Source organism: Mauremys mutica, chromosome 13 (assembly GCF_020497125.1).
Source record: "Mauremys mutica isolate MM-2020 ecotype Southern chromosome 13, ASM2049712v1, whole genome shotgun sequence".
Lineage (NCBI taxonomy): Eukaryota > Metazoa > Chordata > Testudines > Geoemydidae > Mauremys > Mauremys mutica.
In genome coordinates this window covers 51,933,361-51,951,749 of record NC_059084.1, presented here as the reverse complement: position 1 = coordinate 51,951,749, position 18,389 = coordinate 51,933,361, and the positions used below count along the sequence as shown (strand labels likewise).

The 18,389-nt window shown below is 53.9% G+C and overlaps 2 gene segments (V, D, J or C); both read left to right on the top strand.

Moving 5' to 3' along the window:
- The window catches only part of LOC123347683, a 31,122-nt gene extending 26,107 nt beyond the window's left edge, over window positions 1–5,015 (top strand). The window contains 1 exon segment of the V gene segment in view: window positions 4,597–5,015. Within this exon segment, the coding sequence occupies window positions 4,597–5,015 (419 nt within the window).
- Window positions 5,016–13,370: 8,355 nt separating this feature from the next.
- Window positions 13,371–18,367, top strand: LOC123347682. The segment is given in 3 exon segments: window positions 13,371–13,416; window positions 13,515–13,825; window positions 18,080–18,367. Coding segments are annotated over 3 exon segments (645 nt in total).
- Window positions 18,368–18,389: the final 22 nt, after the last annotated feature.

The following is an 18,389-nucleotide window of genomic DNA, read 5'->3' as shown; positions in this document are numbered from 1 at the left end:
AAACTGCTCTGAGCTCCTGCATAACACAGGCCATGGAGCCTCAACCAGGCTCACTCCGGTTCAGTCTAGCGCCCCCTTAGTGTCACCAGTGTCAGTGACACATTGCAGCAGAAAGACCCGGGACTCTCAGCTATTGGCACTAGACTACACCAAGACTAACCACGTTGTAAATCATAAACACTAACCCAGGAACCTATCCTTGCAACAAAGCCCGATGCCAGCTCTGTCCACATATCCATTCAAGTGACACCATCATAGGACCTAATCACATCAGACACGCCATCAGGGGCTCATACACCTGCACATCTACCAACGTGATATATGCCATCATGTGCCAGCAATGCCCCTCTGCCATGTACATTGGCTAAACCAGACAGTCTCTACGCAAAAGAATAAATGGACACAAATCTGACATCAGGAATCATAACATTCAAAAACCAGTGGGAGAACATTTCAACCTCTCTAACCACTCAGTGACAGACTTGAAGGTGGCAATTTTGCAACAAAAAAACTTCAAAAACAGACTCCAAAGAGAAACTGCTGAACTTGAATTAATATGCAAACTAGATACTATTAACTGTGGCCTAAACACAGACTGGGAATGGTTGGGTCATTACACCAATTGAATCTATTTCCCTATGTTAAGTTCTCCTCACACCTTCTATGGGCCATCTTAATTATCACTTCAAAAAGTTTTTTTCCTCCTGCTAAGGATAGCTCATCTCAATTGATTAGACTCTGCCTGTTGGTATGCATACTTCCACCTTTTCATGTTCTCTGTATGTATAAATATCCCCTGTCTGTGTGTTCCATTCTATGCATCCGAAGAAGTGAGCTGCAGCTCACGAAAGCTCATGCTAAAATAAATTTGTTAGTCTTTAAGGTGCCACAAGTACTCCTGTTTTTTTTGCGGATACAGACTGACACGGCTGCTACTCCAATACACCAAGACTGTTTGTTTGTTTGTTTGTTTGTTTGATTTCCCCCCCCTTTGTCTGGTTAATTGAATAATTTCCCCACCAATGCTGCTTTTCTGGCACAAGAGACATTTCCTTGGGAGGAAAAAAAATCCTGGGTTAAACGAATAAATAAATAACCCTCAGATATTCATTTTCTGGTTGTACTAATAATACAAAACGGGGGTCAGTGAGAGAAAAGGGGGGGCTGCAGAGGCCCCTTCTCCCGTCCACCACGAGGGGCAGCAATGAGCAAACACCACGGCAGAGCCTTGGGGACAAGACGGGGAAGGGGCACTGCACTGCCGGTTAGAAAACATCATTTTCAGCTCTGTACCTACACAAACTGCTCCTTGTACATAGAGCCCGCCGGTGCCCTTTGACCCCGCCTCGCTTATCAAATCTCCGGGTTCCACTTCCGCGCTGGGTCCGTCAGGCTCCTGGGTAGCGGCCGGAGCGGGTCGCCAGGGCGGAGCACACAGGAAAGAGTTCACACTACACCGATTCACCGAAAGGGCGATTCATTGTCCGGGGCCGGGGGCAAATGGGGCAATTTGCCCCCACAAGAATATAATGTTCTATAGTTCTGCAACTTTTTATGGAGGGGGCCCCGAAATTGCTTTGCCCCAGGCCCCCTGAATCCTCTGCGCAGCCCTGCCTGGGTCTAGAGCTTTAACCACAGTTCCACCCACTAACAAGCCATGAGGCAAATTCAAAGCCAAGGTGCCCAGAGACCCTTCCAGACTACACCCCTTTCTGCAGCCTCTGGGTCTATTTCTCTCCATTTGCCATCATGCTCTCCCCATGGAGATCTCTTCTCTTGCTCGCTGCTCTCTCTCTCTCAGGTGCGTGCTTGTTCCCTAGAGTTATATCAATAAACAGTTACATTCTATATTGTACTATGCACTGGGCACGTTACTGGTATGTTTGGTGTTCACAGGTGTCCGGTGTGATGTGGAGCTGGTGGAGTCTGGTGGACGACTCAAAAAACGGGAGAGTCCCCAAAACTCTCCTGCAAACCTCTGGGTTCACTTTCAGCAGCTCCTGGATGGACTGGGTGCGTCAGGCTCCCGGGAAAGGGCTGCAGTGGGTAGCCTGGATTAGGTCTGATTCGGGAAAAATCTACTATACAGACTGGGTCAAAGGGCGAGTCACCATCTCCAGGGACAATCCCAACAACCTGCTGTATCTGCAACTGACCGGCCTGAATCCCGAGGACACCGCCCGGTATCACTGTGTGAGAGGCACAGTGAGCAGAAATCCACTCACAGCCATGTAAACCCCTGGGACAGGACAGGGAGAGGCTGTCACTTGCTCACAGTTAAGAATAAGATTTTCCCCCGAGCTGACTACAGGAGTTAGATGCACAATTTGGGATTCCAGCTCACTTCGGTGGCTTTGAAATTCTTAGCCTAACAAGACAAGCGACATTCTTGGCCACACTGAACGTTGGTTTGTTTGTCTGGTAATTCATAGGACACACACAGACGTGCCTACATACTCAAGACATTGACGAGGACTCTCTAGATTCATATCATTTAGGGGCAGGTCAGGATATTACAAGCAACTAGCCTCTCCTCCTGTTTGTGGATAACACGTACCTATAACATAACCACACCTGCTCACTGACTGTGCCTAGCAAACCTGCTCCTTGACTTCGCACCCATCCTCCTCGTGCAGCAAGCGGCCAGACAACAGCAGCGGCAGGTGCTTCCGAGAGAAGTTTCTTGTGAATAATGGACTTTTCGCAGATCAATGAAAATCCCTGGAAACAGTTCTGAAACCAAATAAGCCGTCAGATAAAAATCCCCCACCCCCCGGCCTCCTGCCCCATGGGTTACAGGAGGCAAAAATGAGTAAGTGACATTAACCTAAAGGAAGAAAAGGAGGGACCATTTTCTCTGTTTATCAGACCCACATGGGGGCAGCAGACTGTCATGTTCGATTATGAAGCATTTCTTCCCAAAGACCGAACCCGGGGACACTCACAGGGAATCATTGACAATTCCACCCTTAGGTGCTGAGGAGAAAGCGAGGGTTTGCTCAGCCAAAGCCCTTTCCAGTCAGCGGGAGCTGAGCACCCAGCGCTCCTCGGAGGGTCTGAAAATCACAGGACTCGTCCGTATTCCACCAGTGAAGGGCGCTAGTGTTTACATGCTCATTGATTCTGTTATTTCAGTTTCATATCCTGGGTGTTACATTTTGATAGGCCAGTATTACGCATCTTAATATTGGATTTTACCAATAATCTGTAAGCCCGTATTTAAGTACCACTGAGGTCAGTGTGATTTAGTGTTTTCCTGGATTGGTGCCTAAATTTCATTCATTTGCTCTGGCGCAGGGCCGCCCAGAGGGGGGGGGGGGGCAAAGGGGGCAATTTGCCCCGGGCCCCGGGCTCCGCAGGGGCCCCCAAGAGAAGAGCGGAGGCTCCCGCCTCCGCCCCTCTCCGGGACCCTCGGCGCATCAAGACTCCGGCCGAGCCCCTGAGCCCCGCCCCGAGCGCCGTGGGGAGGGGGCGGGGCAGCTGCCTCCGCTCGGCGTGGAGCTCCCAGCCCCGCCCCCTCACGACGCGGCTCTGAGCGGGACGGAGCTCAGGCCCTGCCGGCGACGCGCTCGGTAAGAGGCCGAGGCCGGGCGGGGGAAGAAGCGGGACCCGCTGCCATCGAAGCGCAGCCCGGTCTTCGGCGGCAGAGGCCCCTTCTGTTCCGGGACCCGCCGCCGAAGTGCCCCGAAGGCCCGCGGCGGGGAGCCCCCCCCCCGGCCAGCGAATTACCGCCGGAGCGGACCCGCTGCCGAAGCGCAGCCCGGTCTTCGGGGGTAATTCGGTGGCGGGGGGCTCCCGCCGCGGGTCTTCGGGGCACTTTGGCGGCGGGTCCCGGAACCGAAGGGCCCCGCGCCGCCGAAGACCCCGGGCACCCGGAATCCTCTGGGCGGCCCTGCTCTGGCGTCCTCCATGACTGGGCCCCTCTAAACTCCGAGGTCATTTATTTGTAACGGCGCGTGAAGCTGGGTTTAGTCAAATGATTTAGCAACACCCACATGCAAATGAAGAAGGGAAATTGGCTGATAAAGGCGAGCAGGCGACCCTCACCGAAGAGCTGCCAGCAGAGAAAGGGTTACTGCTTTGCCGCCCACCAGGCTGGTGTGGAGAATGAAAATGATCTGTCTGGGGTTCGTCTTCTTTTTGGCAGCTTTCTCAGGTGAGTGGATGAACCCACAGGTGTCTGGTTAGGACGGCTGGGCTAGGGCAGGGGAAATGGTTTTAAGGCTAAGACGTAGCAGAGGGATTCAGGAATTCTGGATTCCAAATCTTAGAGCTTTAAACAAATCACATAAGACAGAATTTTAAAGCCAATAAGAGGATTTTGATACACAATTTTCATTATTTTTAATGGGAACTAGGTGTCAAAATCCCTTAGCTTGAAAAATCTCAGGCTGGGTTTGTGCCTCAGTTTCCCCTCTGCAAAATGGGGAGAACTGCACTTCCCTCCTTCCCAGCAGTGTGGTGTGGATCAATTCATTATTTCATACAAACAGATCAGATACTGCCATGAGGAGGGCAATGGAAGGACTTGAAAAAACCTGGGAAGAGGAGGAAAACAATGGAATTAACTGTGTTTTTATTGTTTTTTATTGACAGGAGTCAGCTCCCAGATCCAGCTGACCCAGTCTGGGGCAGAAATCAAGAAGCCTGGAGAGTCTGTGAAGGTGACATGTAAAACCTCCGGCTACACCTTTACCAGCTATTACATTGACTGGGTGCGGCAGGCTCCCGGGAAAGCCCTGGAGTGGATCGGAAATATTAATCCCAGCAGTGGTGGCACTGGCTATGCCCAGTCCTTCCAGGGGCGATTCACCATCACCAGGGACACCTCCATAAGCACGGCCTATCTGCAGCTGGGCAGCCTGAGAACCGAGGACACGGCCACGTATTACTGTGCTATGGACACAGTGACACAAACAACAGCTACAGCCATTCAAAAACCCACAGTGAGAGAACCCAGGTGTCCTGCTAACACTGCAGCCCTCAGCCACCCCGGGGAATGGTTACCCCTGTGAACAGACTCTGGGTAATTATCCCCAAGTGACTTAGGGTCAGTGAAAGCTAATGGGATTTAGAACCTTAAGTGCCTAAATCACTTTTCAGGATATGACTCTGTTCCCGGGACACAGTCAGATTTAACTGGAGGAGGGGACCAGAACAATCCCAGCCCTTGGAGACGCTGGGTGTGCCAGGAAGAAGCTGCAGGAAACCTGTGTCTGCCACAGAATTGGACCCGTTGCCAGGGTGTTGTCCCCCCGCCTTCACCCCCAGCTCCGGGAGGGAAGGGAGCCCCGGCTATCGGAACCTGTTAGCGACCCTCGCTGGGAGTGAGAGGAGCCGAAGGACCCACCACACACAGGCTCCTTTAACTCCGTGTGTGGGAGGAGAGAGCCCCGGGGGAAGGGCGGTACCCAGGGAGTGCAGAGTGGGGGAGGGGGGCTGAAAGGACCCCAGGTCACTGTGTGCTGTCAGAATGAAGAGAGGCAGCCCCGGGAAAGGCCACACTGACTCTGGGCTCACAGGCCGGGGCTTCCCTTCTTACAGAGAACACGGACACCTCAGAGGGACAGAGACCTGAATCTCTCTGAGCCCTGGAAACTTATGGGCCAGGTGGGACTCAGAGCGACGGAAGGGAAATCCCAGTGAAATAAACACCCGGGCGTTTTAATAGATCTGCTCCATCTCCGTCTTTATTTCCCCACCACTTCTGTGTCGGGCAGGTGAGTACCTGGTGTCAGTCCCTAAACCCCTGCGGTATTCAGGGGCCTGTTGGTGTCAGTGTTTTTCACATGAGTAGAGGATACATGATCTAGCCCAGTATAAAGACATCAGAGGCAAATAGACAGGAGCCGTCACTGAAATTTCACACTTCTCAGAGCAGGGAATGGCCAGAATTGTCAATGGAGATTAAGGGAATTAGGCACCAACATCCAAATAAAACCAAATGGGACTTGGTGTGGGATTTTCAGAAACATCCAACTGCCTCAGCAGCACGAGTCCTGTTCGTTTTCCTCTGCACCATTGGAAATCACAGCCAGCACATCTGTCGCTAATGACTCTTTGGGGCTGAGATTTGAAACCCAAACTACCATTTCAATCAATGGGACCCGCCTGGCTGCGGGAGGGACGTGCTGGCCGCGGCTTCCCGCAGCCCCATTAGCCTGGAGCTGCGAACCAGGGCCAGTGGGAGCTGCGATGGGCCGAACCTGCAGACGCTGCTGCAGGTAAACAAACCCTCTTGGCTGCCAGCGGATTTCCCTGATGGGCCGCGTGCCAAAGGTTGCGGATCCCTGAAGTAGATCGAGGTAAGGACTTTGGGGGCCCTCATCCCCGCACTATCTCAGTGTTTCACCATCACTAGTGAATTTCAAGGTAGGGAAGCATTATTCCCATATCTCAGCTGAAGAACGGAGGCACTGAGAGATTAAAAGGGTGATTTTCAATGGGACAAACAGGAGTTAAGGTAGCCAATTCACACCGACTTTCAATGAGACTCAGTCCCTCCTGATTGCCATTTGTGCCTCTGAAAATCTCCTCTTAACTGACCATCCCAACACTCTTGTGGCCGGAGCCTGATGCTGTAAATCTGTGGGAACTAACTCCACAGCACAGGGCGACCTACAACCAGTGGGAAGTGGAAACTCTCTCTCTCCCTGGGCAAGTTATCGCAGAAGTGCCCGCTAGGGGGCGTATTGCTCCATTTCCTGAAGCGGATGACACTGATTGCTGCTGTCAGAGACAAGTGACTGGGAAACACCGTCACCGCTTCCTCTCAGATCTCAAAGCGCTTTGCAGGGAGGTCAGCACCATTATCCAGGCGACTGGTTGCTCATTGATTCATGGATTCCAAGGCCAGAATGGACCATTGCGAACATCTAATAGGACCTCCACAGGCCGGAGAACTTCCCCGAAAATAATCCCTCAGGCAGATCTTCCAGGGAAAAAACGTGCAGTCTTGGTTAAAAAATGGTCAGCGATGGAGAACACACCAGGATCATCGGTGAGTTGGTCCAATGGCCAATTATTCTCACTTAGATATTTGCACTTTTTCCAGTCTGAATGTGTCGAGCTTCAACTTCCAGCCGTTGGTTCCTGTTATACCCTTTGTCTGTCAGATTAAAGAGCCCCGTATTAAATATTTGCTCCCCATGGAGGAGCTGATTCGATGTCAATGCAGTCAAGGCCACCTCCCTTTTCAGTTCAGGGGGGTTTGGGTCTGAACGTTACACACATTCTTTGCATGCCCCCCGGAATCGGAGGGCAAGACATTTGATAGCTCAGGGAAGGAGTTTGTGTCTCTTATAAGGAGCGTCTTTATGCAAATAGGAAGGGACACTTCCTGTTTAAATCTGTCCCTCTCTCTGCCTAGGCTGCACCCAGAGAGACAATCTGCTACCCCCACTGTCTGTGTAGTTACCAGCCAGTCCCCTGAGAACTTTCCTCTCCAACTCCAGGGAAAACAAGACTTTGGCTCCTTGTAGCAGCTCTGGAAGGTATCTTCTCCCCTGGAAAGCATTGGCAGGGCAAGGGAGCAGTCTATTATCGCTATTACTATTAATATGATTTATATTCCCAGGTGCCCGGTCATAGATCCATCCCCCGGACTCCCAAGTTTATGTGAAAAAGCCCAGAGACTCTGTCCGCCTTTCCTGCAAACCCACCGGGTTCATCCTCAGCAGCTACTGGATGAGCTGGGTCCGCCAGGCCCCTGGGACGGGATTGGAGTGGATCGGGGAAATACACCCAACTTCAACTACCATCAACTATGCCCAGCCCTTCAAGGGACGCATCACCATCTCCAGGGACAACCCCAACAACCTGCTGTATCTGCAACTGACCGGCCTGAAGCCCGAGGACACCGCCCGGTATCACTGTGCAGGACACACAGTGCGGGGAAGCCGGGCTGAGCTCAGACAAAAACCTGCCCTCCCTGTCTGTATGTGTATATATATATCAGGGCCGCGGGAGGGGGGCAAGTGGGGCAATTTGCCCCAGGCCTCGGGGCCTGCAGGGGCCCCCATGAGAGTTTTTTGGGCCCCCTGGAGCAGGGTCCTTCACTCGCTCCAGGGGCTCCAGAAAACTGTCATGGGGCCCGGGCCCCCGGAGCTTCTTCGCTCCTGGTCTTCACTTCTCCGGGACAGAAGGACCCCCTGCTACCGAATTACCGCTGAAGCGGGACCCGCAGCTGGAGTGCAGCCGGGTCTTCGGTGGTAATTGGGCGGCAGCGGGGGTCCTTCCGTTCTGGGACCCACCGCCGAAGTGCCCCAAGACCCACGGTGGGGGCTGCACTTCGGCGGTGGGTCCCGCTTCAGCGGTAATTCGGTGGCAGGAGGTCCCCGCCATGGGTCTTTGGGGCACTTTGGCAGCGGGTCTGGAACAGAAGGACCCCCCCTCTCCCCCCCCCACTGACTTACCGCTGAAGCAGGGCCTCCTGCCGCTGAAGACCCTGGGCCCCCAGAATCCTCTGGGCGGCCCTGATATATATCCTCGATATATGTTCCATTCCATGCATCGGAAGAAGTGAGCTGCAACCCACGAAAGCTTATGCTCAAATAAATGTGTTAGTCTCTAGGTGCCACTAGGACTCCTGTTCTTTTTGACGATACAGACGAACAGGGCTGCTACTATGAAACCTGTCTAAGCACAAACTCTCCGCTGGGGGGCGCTGCAGTTCTACAGCTCGCAGCGGAGAAAGCGAGAAAATAATCACTGCTCCCCTGAGCTGCCTGGCTGTGACTCTCACATACAGACACAGACCAACCGCCCTGTTAGCAGAGACCAGCCCGCAACTTCCCCTTTCCCCCAGTTCACTCTGTGCCCCTCCCCGCCTTCCCCTCCGCCTCCCCCCATCCCAGGCTGAGAGAACCGACATTACAGTGGATTAAATCACAGTATTTGAACCCCCTCTAACAGCCAGGCGGAGGGTTTCCAGGCTGCCCTAGAGATACGGACACCTCATGCCTATTCTAACCCCTCGGGAGCGCTAGAAAATCTCAGCCCGGGCAGACAGGTTTGAATTCTGGAAGGAGCCTACGGGCGCTGGACAGCGACCTGCCAGGGGCTTTCGATGTGTGTTCAGGGCTCGGTCCACAAGGTGAATTCAGCACCTACCTGCCGCCTTATGTGCCCAAATCGGACATGCCACCGAGCTCCTCAAAGCTGGCACCCTGTAGGCACCGAAATCCCCTAGGCGCCTGTCGGGGAGATGTGCTGGGCAGAGAGCAGGAAAGCGAGTCACTGCACAGCCCGGGGGTCAGGACACTCTGGGATTCAGGAGACACAAGTCCCCACTATAAGCCCTGTTGTGTCAATCCTAGAACACCCCCACCCCGTACACCCCGCAAACACACCCCCACCCCGCACACACACACACCCCACACACACCCCGCACACACACACACCCCGCACACACACACAATTCGATCTCCAATGACCATACTCACACCCCGCACACCCCCACCCCGCACACCCCGCAAACACACACACCCGCACACACACACCCCACGCACACACACACACAGACATTGCACACACACAAGCACACACCTCGCGCACACACACACACACACTCCGCACACACACACACCCTGCACACACACACACACACACACACACACACATCCCGCACACACACACACACATCCCGCACACACACACACACACATTCCGCACACACACACAATTCGATCTCCAATGACCACACTCACACCGCAGAGAACATACACGAGGGGAAGGAATAGAGCGAGCAGAACCAAGGAGAGAAATAAAACCGAGCTCCCTGCTGGCGCTGGCAGTGACCGTTGCAGCCAGGAGTAGGGAACAGACCGTGACACCCTTATGCTGGCTGGCACCTCACCCTGGGTATAACCCGCCTGCTGGACACAGATACTAGGGGGTGGGGGGGGTCAGGTATTTCCATAGGATTCAGTAACGCGGAACAAATCTTCCCCGGCCTTACAGAGCCCACGGCGCTGCTCAGAGACCCAGCGAGCTGCTGTCTCCCTTCGGGACCCCTCACTATCCCGACCCAGCTCACAGATTTTACAAACCAGTCTCTGCAGAGGGTCCCCCACCCCGAAAGGGAACGGAGCCCGGCATGGGAGCCCGCTGCCTCTCACCCGGGGGTGACACTCCCGGCCTGACCGAGCAGCGTCCCGCACCGTGGTGCCTCGGGGGCTACCGCTCTCGCAGCAACAGAGGGGACCCTGACCCCAAATCCCCACTAATGTTAAGGTGCTGCTAGAATAACAATAATTCTGTCTTCTAGTCCAGCGTTACTACAAGGAGTTCAATGACCGTTCTCCAATTCTTCTAGCTGAACTGCCACCACCGAGCTAGTCCAGAGCGGTTTCCATACCTAGATCTCAAAGCCCCGACGAAGGAGGGTCAATATCATTTCCCCCATTTCAGAGACATACAAACTGAGGCACAGGGAGTGTAAGTCTCTTGTCCAGGATCACCCATCGTAGGAGTAGCAGAGCCAGGAACAACCCGCCCGATCCTCAAGCACCAGGCTCACGTCCCCTCACAGGATCACGCCGCTCCAAGGGTCTCACAAGAGCAGAGGGACCCGCAGACAGGAGTTAGTGGAAGGGGAACAATCAGTGAGGAGTTTTGTCTCCATAAAGCAGCTGGGATCATTGTAGAGCCCACTGCCGCAATGTCCCTGTGAGTGGAGTTCTTCCCCTTCTCCGGTACCCAGAGAACCCTTTCCCACTGCACCCGCCTCCGGGAGGCTGAGTTCGCTGAGGGCTCAGGTCCAAGATGTGTCTTATAAAGAGGACGAGATGCAAATTCAGGGCCTGGGCGCGCTATAGAAACCCCGCGATCTCCGGGACCCCGCAGTGTGGGGAGGGACAAGTCCCGGTGTCTGTGCAGATCCCACCAGAGACACTCCCAGCGTCAGCAACATGAGTCTGTGGCTGAGCCTCGCTTTCTTCCTAGCGGCCCCTCCAGGTAATTTTCCCCCTTCCCCGGGCCAGGGACTGGAGACACCAGGGGAGGCTGCACATCCCTGCCCCGACCCAGAGCGCGGTGACCTCACTGGGAACCTGTCTGCTGCTTCCCAGCGGCTCTGAGCCGGGCCGGGGGTGAATGTGATTCTCCTTCTGTCTTTCCAGGTGTCCGGTCCCAGGTGCAGCTGGTGGAGTCCGGAGGGGATGTGAAAAAGCCCGGAGACTCTCTCCGCCTCTCCTGCAAAGCCTCCGGGTTCACCTTCAGCAGCTACTGGATGGACTGGGTCCGCCAGGCTCCGGGGAAAGGGCTGGAGTGGGTCGCAGAGATCCGCAATCCTGCTTATAGCTCAGCAGCATATTAAAGCGATGCGGTTAAAGGGCGATTCACCATCTCCAGGGACGAGTCCCGCAGCTCGGTGTATCTGCAGATGAACAGCCTGAGAGCCGAGGACACCGCCCGGTATTACTGTGCGAGAGACACAGCGATATGAAATCCACTGCGCTTAGCACAAAAACCTCCAGCGCGAATCCCCCTCCCTCTCGGTGCCCCCAGCCACTGCCAGCCCAGAGCGGAACCCGGAGTGTGAAGTCCCCGGTCCTTCATCCGGGCTTCGCTCCTCTGAACATTCACTGTGATGATGAAAGACCCGCGGTTCCGACAGAACCGAGACCCCCTCCCTTATACATTTCCTCGGGGTGCGGAAATAGAATCCGCCTCCACAGTGTTATTCACACTCAGCCGCCCGACCTCTCCCTGCCTCGCCAGCAAACCGAGCTGGCGAAGACAGGCAGGAAGCAGGAGCCAGACGGCTAAGGTGGAGCCTGATTGAACTCGACTTTTTCACACCGTGGTTTTCCCACCGTTTGCACACACCTGACGAAGGCGGAATTGTGTTTCTTGAACACGCTGCTTCATCTGCAAGCCACTGGGGTTCCGGAATAGCCAATGCCACGTCCCGGAGGAGGGGAAATTGTTCCACTGGTCCCGAATTCAAAGACAAAACGTGGGAATTCCCTATACAGAATCTAGTGGGTTCATCTTTTTTTCCCACTCCAAGTGTCTTGCACATGCCCATGGCTAATGAAATACCCCTTGTACAGAGAACGTCTCGTTTGAAGAACTGCCTGGTTCTCTGAGCGCACAGTAAATTGTCACCGCTACTGTCTGGTGAATCCATGTGCTAGACAGTCCTTTTGCGGGTCTGTGGGTCAATAAAGCTGTTTAAACTGAAACCACATTCAAGATTACAGCTGGGCAGGACACGCGCTGGCTCACAGCGGTGTCAATTGTAACTTATTTTCCTTCCTTCAGCCCTTTTCTGCAGAAGTTAGGCCGCTAACTAAGAGGGACAAGGTGCAGGGGGATATTTAACACGAGAGCTGGGAAGGAGCCAGACCTGGAGTATCACAACATACAACGTGGGGAGAGCTAACACAGGCGGGCTGCTCCATTCCGGCAGAGCTGCCCTCCCCACATATTTACAGACTCAGCTGTGAAGTGATGCGTTCTGCTCCCATTCAGTCAAAGGCAAAACGCCCATTGGCTCAGTGGCACTGGGATTCCATCCCCAGTGATGGAAAAACGTGTCAGACTCGTGACAGAGGCACAAGCGGGCAGAATTGTGTTTGCGTGGGGAAAAGGAACGATTTCAAGATCTGCCATCTGTTCTGTGTGTCTGTCTGTGCGATATATGGAGAGAGTAAAAAGGGAACGTTTAAAGTGATGGAGAGAGAGGGAGAAATCCGGTGGGGGGGAGCACTAGAGGAATCTCACGGACTTTCCCTACTCACCTAGGCGAATCCTCCCTTGTTCTCTCTAGGACAGATTAACCCACTGGGCAGATACGTCAATACAAGGCTTGTAAACCACTCAATTCCTCAGTACTGGGTCGGAGAGATTTAAGTGGTCCAGAGATCTGCCCATGGGGCCTCTGAACAGTGTAGGGAATGTAACCCACAACGTCATAATGGACAATACGTTTTTAACTGTGAGAGTAATTAACCACTGAAACAATTTATCACGAGTGGTGGCAGATTCTCCATCACTGACCATTTTTAGATCAACATTGGAAGAGTTTGTTGTTGTTTTTTTCCCTAAAAAATCTGCTCTGGGAATGTTTGCGGGAAGATCTGAGTTCTGTGTTATACAAGAGGCCAGACTAGCTGCTCGCAATGGTCCCTTTGGGACTTAGAATCTATGAAACCCACTGAGTGAAACTCAAGGAAACATAAATCATTTGGGTTTGGCGTGTTCATGTCTCTGTTATATAGAGCAGTCCATGCAAATTACCCCCTTACATTTCCTCTTTAAAGCCAGCGATCCCCCAGACCCTGCAGCTCTGGGGTTCCTGTCCGCAGCCCCTGTGTCTGCCCAGACCTGCCAAACCCCACGAGAACTCTCTCCACACCAGGAACATGGCACTGTGGTTATTTTTCCTTCTCATTGAAACAGCTTCCACAGGTGCATTGATTTCCTGAGGACACTGGGGACCCCAACGTTTGTTACAATCTCACTAGGAACCAGGGTCTCTAGGAATCTCATTGTGTCTTTATTTTCAGGTGCTTTTTCACAGGTTCAGCTGGTGGAGTCCGGAGGGGGTGTGAAGAAACCCGGAGACTCTCTCCGCCTCTCCTGCAAAGCCTCCTGCTTCACCTTCAGCAGCTACTGGATGCAATGGGTCAGAGAGGCCCCTGGACAGGGACTGGAGTGGATCAGGGAAATACACCCAACTTCAACTACCATCAACTACGCCCAGCCCTTCAAGGGACGCTTCACCATCTCCAGGGACAACCCCAACAATCTGCTGTATCTGCAAATGGCCGGCCTGAAGCCCGAGGACACCGCCCGGTACCACTGTGCAAGACACGCAGTGAGCAGAAAGCTAGTGCGGTCCGGACAAAAACTGATTTGGAAGCCGGTGTAATCTTCGCAATGACCTGCACGAGTCAGTAGTGTCTCGCCCCTGGTTGGCATCTGAGCCCATGTTGTTTTCCAGTTCTCAGCGTCCTCTTCAGGACCACTCACTTCCAGCAGTGCCCCTCAGTGCATCCACACCCCTGTGTGTGTGTGTGTGTGTGTGTGTGTGTGTGTGTGTGTGTGTGTGTGTGTGTGTGTGTGTGTGTGATATCAGCAGTCTTTCTATACCCCAGCCACTGTGTCCAACCACACACCTGAAAGTCTAATACCTCTTGTCAGGGATCTGGCATAGTCTGTGATGGCTGCACCCCGTGGCCGATGGCTGGGTGTACTGCAAGGGGGGAAGGGGGAGACCCAGGCCCCCCCTCTACTCTGGGTCCCAGCCCAGGGACTGTCTGGCCACAGCCTCGCTGGCCTCCTTCTCTCCCCTCGTCTGTCCACTTCCCTGGGCCGCTTCCCCTACGGCCCCTTGCACCCGCTAGGCCCTTCCCTTCAGCTGGACTTGGCCCCATGGTTATATCTGTGTGCTGTACCTGCCATGATATTTGGGAAGGGTGAAATCTTCACTCAGGCACAGATCTCCGAGGTTCCACACCCGGAGGCTGAATTTGCACAGCCAGAGAGCTGGGCTATTAGAGGGGCCCAGCGCTGGGCTGCAAGGATTAGGGATGCCTGAGGGAGGAATTTGTGGCTGAAAGCCACCAGTAATTTCTGGTGCCCTTCAGGGTAGTGAAGTGCAGTGGTTGTGTTTACTGTGCTGACTTGCAGTGCTTGTTGCTTTCCTGTGATAAGGTATCTTTTGCTTTATGCACTAATGAAATATCTTTTCAATGTAAAAAAAATCCATTTATAAATTCATTTACTGAATAAAAACACAGAAATACAGAAATGGTCAAGGGGGTGGACTGGGGAACGGTTCACACACAGACTTGCGTATGTTCTCCTACCATGCTCTGGAATCCTGTCTGCAGTGCTGTGCACTGAGTGCTGCACTTCAGGATGGCTGCACTGCATGGTGATGGGGGTTGAGTGCAGTGGGGAAGGGTCGTAGTTCTCGGGGGGGGGGGTGAAGCTACAGGTGTTGGAGGCAGTTGGTGGCGGTAAGAACCCAGATGTTGGGGAAAGTGGGTTGCAGGTGACAAGGGGGCACAAGGGAAAGAGTTTTGGGACAATGGCTGCGGGGGTTGGGGGAGCACGGTACTGCTCTGCCTGCATGGCTGTGAGCATCTGGATGCTCCATTATGCTAATCAGCTGATCTGTGCTTTACCGCCGGTGCGCCGCGTTTTCCTGATGGATCCTCCTTTTGCTCTCCCTCCACTTCTGAGCCGTTTGATTCTCATTTACAGAGTGCTGCATTACTTCCTGCAGCATGTCTTCTTTGCGTTTACACGGCCTCTTCCTGAGTCTTCACAGTCTCTCTGCCGGAGATAACATGGACGGCTGAGATCTCATGGTTGCACCTGTAAAGGCAAAATGCAACACGTAACAGAGGCAGCATTGTTTATACCAGACAGAGTAATGATTCCCCCACACTTAAGGAAGGCAAGCACAGTCCACACAATACCATAATTTGCCCGTCCCAAAGCAAGCACACATAACCCACTGGAGCCCCACAATGGTGAGTAAGGGAGACTGATTGTTTCAGGGCTGTACTGTCCTCTGGGTTTCTGTGCCTTGGGGAGAGCCAGCAGCTGCAGGGGGCCCCTACACTGAACACGGTCCCCACATTCTCCACAGGAGTTCGTCCTGGAAGATATTTTACTGCTCAGGGTGACAGAGAAGCAAGGGAGGGTCTTCTACAAGAATGCACCTTCCGCCCTGGCCCACATGCAGCTTGCCTGCATGCAGCAATTGTTCCCCTGCCCCTCACAGCACAGTGGTGCGGTCACGTTAGCCTGACTGGGACAAGGACCAGGGTGCCTCTCCCAAGAAACCTGCGCAGGGGCATTGCCCATGTTCTGAATGAGACTTTTGAGGAGATCACTGCAAAGCTGCCTGGGGGGGCAAGTGGGGCAATTTGCCCCAGGCCCCACAGGGGACCCCACGAGAATACAGTATTCTATAGTATTGCAACTGTTTTTATGGAAGGGCCCCCCAAAATTGCTTTGCCCCAGGCCCCCTGAATCCTCTGGGCGGCCCTGGATCACTGAGGCCAGTCACTGCAATGTGAGAGACCACATCAATGCCCTATTCCACATCTAGACCCCAAGAACCCGCACTGAAAACTTTATTCCACAAAAAAAAGCTGCTTACCGGGAACCTCCTCTGGTGCTTATCCTTCCCCAAGCACTGGCCACCACGACCGACTGCCTTCCGCCTGACTCGAGAAGAGCTCCTGGCTGCATGCCTCGAGGGATTCTGGGGTGTTTCCCCCAACCCCAGCACCCTCGCTCCTGCTTTCCTCCTCCTCCTCCCCCCCCCCCCTTGGTGTGCTGGGCTCAGAAGTGTCCATGGTGGTTGTTGGAGTGGAGGAGGGGTCACCCCCAAGTATCACGTCCAGCTCTTTGTAGAAATGGCAGGTTGTGGGGGTAGCACCAGAGAGATGGTTTGCCTCACAGACTTTGCGGTAGGTGTTCTGCAGCCAGTTCACTTGAACCTGACACTGCTCGGCGTCCCGCTCATGGCCCCTTTCCGTCTTGGCTCTTGATATCTGCCCGAATGTATCATAATTCCTACAGCTGGAGCACAGCTGGGACTGGACAGCTTCCTCCGCTCAAACAGTGATGAGGTCCAGCACCTCGCCATTGCTCCACGCTGGGGCTCACCTGGTGCGTGGAGGCCTGGTCACCTGGAAAGATGTGCTGAGAGCACTCCACGCCTGGCTGAGCAAACAGGAAGGGGATTTTCAAAATTCCCAGAGAATTTGAAGGGTGGGTCTGACAGTTGGCCACCTGAGGCCAGGGCAGTAGAGTTTGAACTGATGACCAGAGTGGCTAGAACAGGCTTTGTGGGACACTTCTGGAGGCCAATCAGAGCGCATTAGGTGTCCTTGGCTACACTTGCATGTTATACTGCAATAAAGCCTCCTACAGTGCCATGGTGCTCCAGCAGGAGTGGATCAAAGGTTATTCCTCTCGCTGAGGTGGAGAACCAGGAGCGCTCCAGCCGTGGAGTCAGAGTGCGCTACGTGCCTTGACAGTATGGACGGGGAGTGAGGGTCAGCGCTCTAGGCGGCTTTATTGCACTATAACGTGCAAGTATAGCCAAGGCCTAAGACTCTTTCCTTACGCTAGACATTCCTTGCCCAAGTTAATCATGGCACCCAACCAGCTGCTGTGTCAGGAATATCCATCCGTCGCTGCATCGGGGAACGGCCCAAGGCCAATGAAGGTAATTGATGGACCCGTTCCATTCATTCCCGTGATCTTTCCATCACACCCACAGTAACAGATTGTTTTATCTCTTAGATACACACATATCCCCTCCCTCAGTCACCCTCATATCTGAGCACCTCCTACTTTCTATCTCATCTATCCTCCCTGCACCCCGCAGAGGGAGGAAAGTCCCATTATCCCCATTTCACAGCCGGAGAACTGAGGTACAGTGATGGGAGTTGGGTGCCTGGGGGGCTTTGGAAAATCCCACTAGACTCTAGAGCCTGAAATAAGTGACTTGTTGCTTCGGGTGACACAGGAAGTCTGGGCTAGAGCAGTGAAAGGAGCCTCGGCATTCACAGCCCCAGGTGGGCGCCCTGCCCCCTGAATCATCCTTCCTCGCTTCCTCGTGCCACTTTCTGAACCCACAGGCAGGTACATTGAGCTCTTGAAGTGAGGAAGTTTTCTGGATCCCAAGGAGGGGGATATGCAAATGCAGGACAGGAACCTGTTTAAATCTCTCTCTCCCTCTTCCCCGGTTACAACCCGGGAGTCTGTCCCGAGCACCCTGGGTCTGTGCAGACACCAGCCAACACCCCCCGCCCCTGAGAACTTTCCCCTCCGACCTCCGGGAAAATGAGACTTTGGCTAACGTTAATTCTCCTTGCTGCGGCGTTGGAAGGTATTTTCTCACCGATCAATCTATTGAAGCGCGAGGGTGACGCTGCAATGTCTGCGATTTATAACATCGCTTCACTCTGGGGTCTCACACCTTTCCCGGAACATGTGGTTCATGTGGCTGATTCTTCTCTCGTTCACTTACATTCGCTGCTTGAATCCGCTGCTGATTTTTATCGTATTTACTATTTGACTCTTTTCCCTTCCCCCCCAGGGCCCGCTCCCAGGTGGTTCTGACCCAGTCGGGGCCAGCGCTGAAGAAGGCCGGAGAGTCCCATACGCTGCAATGTGCCACCAGCGGGTTCGCTCTGAGCAGCGCCTGGATGGGCTGGGTCAGACAGGAGCCGGGAAGGGGCTGGAGTGGCTGGTTGAGTATTATGATGAGTCAGAAAACCAGCACAACGCCTCCTCCATCCAGGGCCGATTCACAGCCGCCAAGGACAGCACCAGCTTCTACCTGCACGTGAGCAGCCCGAGAGCGGAGGACACCGCCGTGTGTTAGTGCGCCAGAGACGCGCACAGTG